At 24.0% G+C, this 10,753-nt stretch overlaps 3 protein-coding genes across 4 annotated transcripts in view; all 3 read right to left on the bottom strand.

Moving 5' to 3' along the window:
• Positions 1 to 588: 588 nt before the first annotated feature.
• On the bottom strand, positions 589 to 1,795 carry LOC724188 (protein transport protein Sec61 subunit beta). The gene is made up of 3 exons (XM_001119885.4): positions 1,489 to 1,795; positions 1,203 to 1,396; positions 589 to 1,132 (listed from the first exon to the last, which is right to left on the bottom strand). The coding sequence occupies exons 1-3, from the start codon at positions 1,489 to 1,491 to the stop codon at positions 1,045 to 1,047; spliced, it is 285 nt and encodes a 94-aa protein (XP_001119885.1). The 5' UTR covers positions 1,492 to 1,795; the 3' UTR covers positions 589 to 1,044.
• Positions 1,796 to 4,115: 2,320 nt separating this feature from the next.
• On the bottom strand, positions 4,116 to 5,142 carry LOC551654 (uncharacterized protein C45G9.7). The gene is made up of 3 exons (XM_624044.5): positions 4,789 to 5,142; positions 4,385 to 4,513; positions 4,116 to 4,312 (listed from the first exon to the last, which is right to left on the bottom strand). The coding sequence occupies exons 1-3, from the start codon at positions 4,843 to 4,845 to the stop codon at positions 4,124 to 4,126; spliced, it is 375 nt and encodes a 124-aa protein (XP_624047.2). The 5' UTR covers positions 4,846 to 5,142; the 3' UTR covers positions 4,116 to 4,123.
• A 2,988-nt stretch (positions 5,143 to 8,130) lies between these two features.
• The window catches only part of LOC412855 (Down syndrome cell adhesion molecule-like protein Dscam2), a 213,777-nt gene continuing 211,154 nt past the window's right edge, over positions 8,131 to 10,753 (bottom strand). For both annotated transcript variants that reach the window (XM_006563917.3, XM_016911468.2), the window contains 4 exons: positions 10,527 to 10,690; positions 10,336 to 10,438; positions 9,581 to 9,775; positions 8,131 to 9,097 (listed from right to left, as the gene is read on the bottom strand). In XM_006563917.3, the coding sequence (XP_006563980.2) occupies positions 9,046 to 9,097; positions 9,581 to 9,775; positions 10,336 to 10,438; positions 10,527 to 10,690 (514 nt within the window). In that variant the 3' untranslated portion in view covers positions 8,131 to 9,045. The remainder of the gene's footprint in view (positions 9,098 to 9,580; positions 9,776 to 10,335; positions 10,439 to 10,526; positions 10,691 to 10,753) is intronic.

Here is a 10,753-nt window from a genome sequence, read left to right as displayed (position 1 = left end):
ATGCAATTGATATTATTATTGAAGAATTTAATTTAAATAAATAAACAAATAATTTTGATGGAATGTGTAATATCAACAAAATTCAAAATTCAAAATTTAAAAATATAGTTAGATTTTATTATTTGAAATGATTATAAAAAAAATATTGGAAATAAAAAATAATTTTTATTTTATTGTTAAATTTTATGCTTATGTGTATTATCTTTGTGAGGATACTTTATTTTTGATATAAACTATATATAAGTAACGTTTTCATGAAACATTTTCATTTTTTTTACTTATTTTTTTTGATAAAATATGTGATTACTTTTTTGTTTCTTTCATAGTTATTTTATCGTAATTGTTTTTTTCGTCAAAGTTTTATAATGTAAGTCCATTCAACATAGAATCAATACATATACGCGAGCGCGAATGAATTTTCACTTAAATAGAACATGGCGCATTACAGTTTTCATTTGTATTGTAATATTGAAGACAATGCACATCTTTTATCAAACATCGTTCAAAATGTTCAAATTTATTTTATTATCGAACTTGATTTTTTAAAAATTTATATAAAAATGAATAAACATAAAAAGAATCAATTTGTTGATTTTTAATTGGATTAAGAATAATTTATTTTAATATATTGTACATTATATTATTATTAACTTTACAAACAATAACTAATATGTCTTATTTCTACCACGCATAATGCGCATATATGATTAATTCAGAGGTATCTTCTTATAAACATTATAAAATTCAGCTTGATGAAAATAAATGATTATAATAATATTTATGATTACTCCTTAAATTTTGGTCTTGTTTTTTTTGATAAAAAAGTACAGAGATCCATAGTATGGAAATGTAATTATAATATACATGCAGTGCTCTGATTCTTTTAAATTAATCACAAACAATGTTAAAAATATGTTCTTTTGAATGCTTTTATTGATTTTCCATTTGGAAAATATCTTTAACTAAGGTTTTCTTTATTCATTCAAATGCACTGCATAGTTTTTTAATTGCTTCGATTTCTTTTTAAAATATCTATTTTCAATTTTAAGATTTAGTATATTTGCCCCAGATATGAAGCATAAAGACAGATGCAATAAAAAGAAGAGACATAACAAGTACAGGTACTGGTCCTCTGTAAAGAGATATTTAAATTATCAATATTTATATTTTCTTTTTATTTACTTACTATTTTATGTACTTACACTTTGATACCAGGAGAATCATCGGTATAAAACATCCACATTTCATCAGAACCAGCTCCTGTATTTCTACTCCGAGTTGAAGTAGTTGTTGCTGTTTTTCTTTGTCTAACAGTACCACCACCTGTTCTAGGTGCTATAGCTTTGCTGGGCGATCGTCTCGCAGCCCCGACTGAAGTAGAACTAGGTGCAGCAGGCTTAAAAAAATAAACAAAATATAACCAATATAAATTTTTAAATCAAAATATTATTTTCCTTTTTGTAATTGTAATCTTAGGAAATTATTTACCATTATTTGTTATCCTAATGTTAGTTTAAAAATACCAGAAGTTTACGAAAAATTTATTTTATAATTTATAATTTTGTCTAAATTCACGATAAATAAAAATCTTGATATGTTTCACTTTTTAAATCTTATTATTAATTTTTATTTTATTATGAACAACATTAAAAAAATACTATATCACTTGGTATTTTTGTAAAACCAACCTCCTTCTACCGAATAATTTAAACGTTTACTAGCAATATGAAGTACAGCATAAAGCAACGTGTCATATATACACCATCCACGTAGTGAACTCTCGACACGTCATCATATACTGTTAAATTCACAATGACGCATGAGCGTCGATCATTACGTCACGTTTTCATGAAAAAAATATTACCATAAAATAATATTTCATCTAATTATTATCATATTCATTTATTTTATAATCTATTTAGTAATAATTACTTTAAAATAATTAAACAATTATATAAATAATATTTTTTATATTATTAGAAATACTCAAGTTACTAGAAATAAATTAAAATCACATGATCAAAAACTCGAAGAATTAGTATCGAATTCATAATCTTGAAATATGAACTAAGAAGATTCTTTTTTGTACGTTATTTATTAATTTATTTATGGAATTATATTATTAATATAAAGCTCATTTATTTAAAAATAAATTATTTTTAAAATAAAAATTCATAAATACAGTTTATTTTCCAATAAATAAATGAATGCAAAATGCATAGTAAAGATTGACATCGGTAAATATAAAATGTTTTAAGCAATTTTAATATGAATATTTCATCAAACAATACTTTCAAAGTCAAAATATTTGTTACATGATATGGTTTAATTACTTTCAAAATTGGATAAATATAATCTAAATTAAATTCATAAATTTCAGAGATAATAATTATTAAAAATTTAAAAGTATTTTAATAAAAATAAGATTTTTAAATTTTATAAAGCTTTAATAATTTGGATAATAATAATGAATTTAAATAACTATAATTGCACAAAATATTGTATATTGAATTTGTGAAATAAAAGAAAAATATAATTTTTATGATAGTATAAGGCATTTATTTATTATTTACATAATGTACGATCATTATTTTGTATAATATTCTATATCAATTATATTTTTGGTAATAAATAACATATAACATTTATATAAGTTTAAATTTTACTAATGCATATAATTTGTTATTGAAATTCTATACAAAAGAATATTAATTATCTTGTACTACTTACATGCATATAATAATTATATGTTCTACAATTTCTTTTTTTTTTAATCTTTTCCACATTAACAGACTAGTTACAAAATTATGACAACATATTACATTATTTCTTATAAAATTGTTCGGTTTTTTTATCATGATGAAAATATTAGAATCTTAAAATACAAAAAAAAAATCATACATATTGTTACAGGAACTTTTTCTTTTTGTTTCACTTATTTATAGCCAATTTATAAAATACAAAACTGTCATTTTTTTTTATGTATAAAAATTTTAAGAAAATGCATAGAAAAATTCATTACATTAATTAAAGTAAAAAATTTATAAAATAGAAAATATAATACTTCTATTGGTCTCAAAATGTACAGTCTCAATGATTTTTGCCAATAACAGAAAATATTCTGTAAATGCTTATAAATGTAGTAATTGCATGTATTATATTTATAAATGTAAATTAGATATATCTTATATGTATACCTGTTTAAAGATTTTAAATGTTTATTGTATGATTTCAGTCATTGTAAAATGTTTTAAATGCATAAATTCTAAGTATTTCATACATTCTTATAGTAACATATTGATATATTAGCAATACAAAATTTTGTAAAAGATATGTTGCATATCTAAGCTACTATAACTTCATTATGCTTTGGCATTCTGTCATATTTTACAATATAGAAATACTTAAAGAATTAAAATATCATGACTTTTTCATCCATATAATTATTTCTTTTTTTGAAAATCAATCAAGAAATATTCTTTATTTTCTTATTATTTAAATAAATTTTTTTGTATATAAATATATACATGACAATAAGAAATATTCATATGGATTCCACACAGCAACTACTGTTTGGCACAAGACATATTTTTGCAAATTTTGATATACAATAAACATTATACAATGCGATTTTTACGCAGGCACATGTAAATCATTTTTTTTAAGCATAACTTTATATACTGATATCATTATTAGTTCTCATTTGATATTAGAAAAACGTTTTCATACAATTATTTTTTTTTAACAACAATAATATACCATAACAGGATTTTTATACATATAAATCTATTGTTTTAATATTCTATTTTTATTGTAATAAGAAATGAATATTATGCCTGCAAGATATAATTATAACAATCATTGAATGTATTAATTAATATTATTCTCTTATTTTAACTGGAATTATAGATATTTGCCAAAAGTAAGATTTGTATAATAAAAAATAAAATATGAAATACATATATTATAATTTTCAAATAATAATCAAATATCTTACTACTGATCAATCTAATACAATATTTGGCAGACATATAGCTCCAATAAATTGACTTTGTTATTATATTGTATTGTATATTGTGAAATAAATATTCTCCTTAGACCAAATGAATCTCTTACTTGGTATTTAAGTACTTGTTACTCCTTTACGAGCCACTAATAGATTTAATACTGGATGCTTCCTGATATATGATACTGCTTTTTTATGAGTTACCATAGTAAAATCATATCCATTACATTGTAAAATTTTATCATGCATACGAAGACCACTTTTTGCTGCTGGGGATCCTTCGTGAACTTCAGTTACATATATACCCTGGTATTAAATGGCATTAATTAATAATATGAAATATATTTATAATATGTAAATTATATTAATCTTTTTTACATTATCAGTATAACCCTGAGGACTTTTTCTAAAATCTTGATCAATGCCACCTCCAATTTTGAAGCCACATTTCATCACTTCTTCTCCATTTTCATTTACATCTGTTTCTTTTACCAATATAATTGGTATCTAAAAAAATAACAAAATAAAATAGAATAAAATAATTTTGTTTAATATCGTATTTATTCGTAATTTTGTAAGAATGTTTTAATTTATTTTTTATTGTAAATCAAACTAAAATTATAAAAAAAGGAACATAATTCTGTATATCAACAAAAATAATAAATTAAAGTATTCATAAAGTTTATTGTTTTAAAAAATACATGACAGAAATTTTGAAACTGAGATTTTTTATATTCTTTATCTTTTATGTTTTTTTTATCATAGATTATAGATGTATTTACACTTAAGCATTCCATAGCGGTGCCAGCTTGATGCTGAAAAGCCATTTTCGCGCACATAATGATAAATCTTGTCTAATCAATTTAGATTGACAATTGTTTCTAATGATTCAACGTGATTACCAATTGCTTACGCACTATATACACCGATGTAAAAATTACACTATAATTTAAAAGCGTATATTTGAAAATATATTTAAAAAATATATTATTGAATAATAGAAGAATTCTGATTCACTTCCAATAAGTGATCAATTGATTAATCTTATTAATTTCTATGTACTTCAATGTCGTTAAAGTCAGCTAAAACAATTTCTTTTTCACGTTGACAGCCATACATATTGGTCAATGTAGATAGGAAAGTACCGTTGCAATAGAATGTACTATGGAAAATACCATAAACAAGCTATAGAATAGATATAATATCTTATGAAATATTATGTCACATATTCAGAAATACTGATTTTGAAAAAAAAATGTGTTTCTTACGTTTCTACAATTTGTTACATATATCTACATGTATTTTATAATGTATGTGTTTATAATGTTTCGCTTAATATTTATTATTTTCATTTTTCACTAGAGATTTTTCATTATTTTTTTTCATAGTGAAAAACATAAAATAAGAATTAATCATTAGCACTATTTTTAAATATTATACAATTGTTTTAAAAGTAGAATAAGATAAAGAGAAAAAATTGAAGATTATTTTTAAATTCTAAAGATAATTTTTCAAAAATATATAATCTAAGGTAAGAATTGAAAATTAGCGTCATCTCTTGAATAAAAATATTTTAAAAATATTTTCTGGATTTCTCAAGAGATGACGTTGATAATCAATTTTTGATCCGTTATTTTCTTACTAATTGTTTTTTTTATCTATGTTACATTCGTTTGCACTATTTTAGACATGGCGCGACTTTTAGTTAAGGTACAGTAAAAATCATTTTTTTCACAGTATATTAAAGTATATCAATAATTTATTGATTACAGAATTACAAATTTTGATTAAAAAAAAAGGATTAATTAGAATAGGATTAATCACAAGGATATATAATTATATTTGACGCAATAAATGTTTGTTCTTCTTTATTAACAAGCTGAATTTTAGCATATTTTGTGAAAGTTTGACATTTCGATAAGACATTCGATTGTTTTATTATTTTTTTCTTTTTATTTTATTTTCGCGTTAACCATAACGGATGATGATTAGTTTTATCGAATTTGTCCATGGATAGTTATATGGGGATATGATACATGATTTCTAAGTTTCACGGGTCTCATGTATTATACAAATAATTTGCTCAGTCACGGTAGCTATGCTACACGATGAGTTTCTATATCACACGTATCACGTATGCACGCGTTCATCAGATACACTTGAAAAATCATTACACTAATTATCTTTTTATTCAAATTTTCTTCTATCTATGATCATTTTTTTCTTCTTTCTTTTTATTATGACAAAAACTACAAACCATATGATCATTTTTTTCGTAATTAGATTTGTGCATATTTCTTGTAAAATTCATCGCGTAAAGTTCATTTCGTATTTATAGATGAAATACGTATTAATGAATATGTTTTTTAAGAGAGCATACTTTGCATATTTGTCGTTTAATTTGTCAATTTTTTTTAGAAACTTTTTATTTTTAACACAGATTCTTTTAATTTGTTAGATAATTTCACGTCAATAAGAATAAGATATATCATTAAAAAATATGTATGTAAAAAATTTAAAAAAAACCTTCATAAAGGCTTTAATAAATACATATACAATAAATATATAAGATAATATTAAATATATTATCAGTGAAAGAGAAAATCGAATAATTATAATTTATTTCTTATAAAAAATTTAAATAAGAAATTGCTCGTATAAAATCTAATATGACAGTTTATTGGTTGATATTAAATTAAAATATCGATATAAATATATATATATATATATAAAATTTCGATTAATTTTAATAATTTCGTATACATTAATTTTGCTATTTATTAAAACATTTTTACATTGATATTATTACGAACGATTCAGTTTATTTAAAATGTAGAAATATATTTTCATATAAAAGAATGAACTTTTTTGTTTTTTATTTTTCGAAAAAATACACGAACTATGCTCTCGTTTTAAAAGTTCTCATATTACGAATAATTGGAAAAGTACGGTCGTAGACGCCATGATAACAATATTTTAATTAATTATTATAATTAAGGCAATAGCCCTAAATTAATAATTTTGTAAATTGTAAATTCTATTTGGCAAAAATCAACGTAAGCGTAGTTAATTAGCCTCAGTCTCATTATTCGAGAACAATACATGAGGATTAGACTTTAATAACTTGTATCTTTACTAACCTATATAACAAATAATTTATCAATAAATTATTATGAAACTTGTCCGATCCAATCAATCTAATTTTTGTTTTGAAAGCTGAATATTTCATCTTTCATTTTTTTATTTTTAGTTTAAAAATAAACAATTTAAAATATTTTATTTATATTTTATTAAAATTTTAATTAACTTTTATAAAATCTAATCTTTGTTTTTATTAATTAATAAAAAAAATATAATAGTTTTTTTTGAAATGCGAAAAAAAAGAATGAAATATTAAAATATGTATATTAATAGAATATTTTACGGGAATAAAAACAGAATAATATTTAAAGCTATTTGTGATGTTAATTAATCATCGAGCTCAATGTATGTCGATAAATTGTCCATCCTTTAAATATAATTCATACATATATTTACATTTAAATATTCTTTCTCAATTATACTTTTCGATTTTTTATCGAATTTCCGCGTTTTGACGCAATATAATCCTCGAATTGCTTTATTAACATAATTAATCAAACAAAATGTTGAAACGCACGATTGTGGTTTCTTAATGCCGATAATTAGGAATGTTGTTACAATTAGCACTCTGCATAAAGCGGAAGTTATCGTGATATATATAGAGATTCGTTTCTCAAAACATCGTTATATTTTCTTATTTTCTAATTTATACAATAATAAAAGATATTTTTGTAAATGATATTTGTATAAAAAAAAAAATAAAAACTATCTACGCTAAATAATTATTGATCACTTTATAGTATAATTATCCTAAATATATTGAAATAAAATTATATTTTATTATTTTTTTTGTTAATTTTCAACTCTTATAATTATCGTTAAAATTATTATTTGATTTTTAATGAATTGTTATGACCGTTTAAAAAAGTTTTCTGTTTTACAATGAAATTATTATAAATTATAAATTATATAATTATAATTATAAATTTATAAAATATATAATATTATAATGAAAGTACAGTGATTTTTTTCTATATTCTTCATTTAAATAATGCCAATCTTTTTTTAATAGCAAAAAACAACTATATAATAGATATTTAAACGATGTTTCTCAAGGATGATAAACGATTCTCCATACTTTACTTTCGTCGTACCTTTTCAACTATACAATCCATGGTAACAGTGTGACTAATAATACAATCTATACTATACAGTAGTTAGACGATTATACACATGTGTAATTCTTCATTCCATGTCTAAATTGACTTGTTTCCTAACACTCTGTCGATGGATCTTTTTCTTTCTATTAATCACTGTTGCAGAATCTTCTCAGAAATACTTTTATGTCTCTGTAATTCTCAAGTGTGACTAAATTTCAGAAGATGAGATTCTAACATAGCTGTTTAAAGGACTTTTGTCGATACTTTCACGTAACTTGTTCCTGTTGTTTTCCTGTGTTTGGTCGACCGATGAATTTGCGAATAACGCAATGGCAGTATTCGATGCAATGATAATCAATAAATCAATCGATCACGATTTGTCGATAACTTAATAGCGTACTGAGAAAAATGTTTAGATATGAAGAAACGATAGTTTAGTCTATAGTAACATTTTGTTGACAGAAAACTATAAAGTATATTATGACTTGCTACTATTAATTTTCTTTAAGTAAAATGGACATTGTTTTAAACTTGCTAAACGCTTTTCTCAGTATTCTATATATGAGCAAAGACTCTTTTTACGACAAAAATTCCTAATTAATTTGACTTTGACAAGAGTTTATATTTATTACTAGCAGATGTGTGCCACTCGCGAACATACGATTTTTTAAATTATGATTTTCCATTGACATTCTGCAAGATTTTTGAATAGTCAACAATTTTTCGAAGAATTTTTTATAACTTATCTTTATACGCTTTCGTGAAGATTTCTGCTAGAGATCTATTACTAAATCTCGATCATACGTGTATAGTGAACTCTTGCCTTTCTTGTTCCTTCCTTTGTTGGTACCTGAAATGAAGTTGAACAAAATTATTAATGTTGCATCAAGTTTAACCTCTATTTCTAAAAAATGATAAATATATTTATTGAAATATTAATTCATGATACTAAAGCAATTTTCAAAGTTTTTCTTTTAACTAATATAAATGACAATTTAATTTGTATGTTTAATTTGTATATCATACTCTTCTTTTAAGCCTTAGAAGACTTCTGTTTAAATAAAATTTGTTATATATAAAATAAAAAATGTTAACATAATATACATTTAAGCAGTGAGATGAAATAATTCAGAAATACTTCTATAAATAATATATTGGAATAAGGATCAGTCTAACATGAAATGGATTTCTTTATATTTGATATGTTAAATATGTTGAAAATGTTGAATAAGAAACCAAAAAATTCAGAGGCTTTCCTAAGAAGTTTAAGAAGAGTACAGAATAAATTTCAACGTGTCAGCTTACTACGGTCTACGGAGGTTCGTGCCGATACCTAGCGAGCATAGATTCGACGGCCTCGATGGGCAATCTACCCAAACTACCGCCATGGCGGGTCCCGGATGACAGACCTTGCCAATCACGATCGCGATCACGATCACGATCACGATCACGATCGCATTCTACATCGCTCAATTCGCGGCTGTCACTAAACCCGCTTGGCGGCAACAACGTCATGTCTTCCACCGAACTGCACAATCAGAAAAGAGAGTTCTTAAGAGAATGGAGAGATTATTATTGATGTTGAATGTTGAAAAATATTTTTATTGTCATTTAATTAATTGAGAGATCAATATTTTTTTCGAATTTCTTTTTCTACAAATTAATCTGGATTGAAGATTTGATTAAAGTTGAAATAAATATCTCTTATCTCTATTCACATTTATCCAGATTAATTTGTATTATTTAAAAAAATGATGGCATCAATTTAATTAAGAAATTATTATGATAAATTATTATTATGATGATATAAAGATATATGAGATTTTAATTTTTAATTTTTAACAAATTTTCAAGTAATAGAAAAATGTAACTAATAATTGGTTATCGTACATTGTATAGTAAAATTAATTTTTAAGAATTATACATTTATAAAAATATATTCTTTAATATTCTTTAATGTTTATTCTTGTTGTTTTCATTTACATTTTTCTATTATTTATCTTGCATCGATATGAAATCGATAAGACCGTGAACATTGAACATAATCAGGACTTGAGTGCTATGTGGAAACAAACAAACCTTGGCTACCTGCGAGTAGACCGGCTCGGTTGTCGGCTTCGTCGTCTCGCAAGTGAAGGTGAGCCTTCGTTGTTCGATTCTGTACTCGACTCCACGCCTCGTGAAAATACATCTGTAAAGATGTATTAAAGAAATTTCAAAACGTTCCATTCAATCTATAAGAGATTATTAATAAATTATACGGATTAATTTCTTGTTACCTCTGCAAGGCTTCACTGGTACCCTATAACTAGGCCCAGCGCACTCTCCGCAAGGGCTTCCGGATGTATCGCTTCCGGAACCTTGGCGACTCGAGCGCAGCTTACTTTCTGCTTCTGCGATGCTTGGGAAGTATCGTTGCTTGTGCCACCTTGGTGTTTTAGACCTGAACGTGAAAGAACACCAGAAAGAGGAAGAGAAAAGGGTTTGGGAGCGGGATATCAAGCTT

The sequence above is a fragment of the Apis mellifera genome, linkage group LG3 (assembly GCF_003254395.2).
Source record: "Apis mellifera strain DH4 linkage group LG3, Amel_HAv3.1, whole genome shotgun sequence".
In the NCBI taxonomy this organism is placed as follows: domain Eukaryota; kingdom Metazoa; phylum Arthropoda; class Insecta; order Hymenoptera; family Apidae; genus Apis; species Apis mellifera.
Note: the sequence above shows the minus strand (reverse complement) of the source record. Positions and strands in the feature narration are given on the sequence as shown.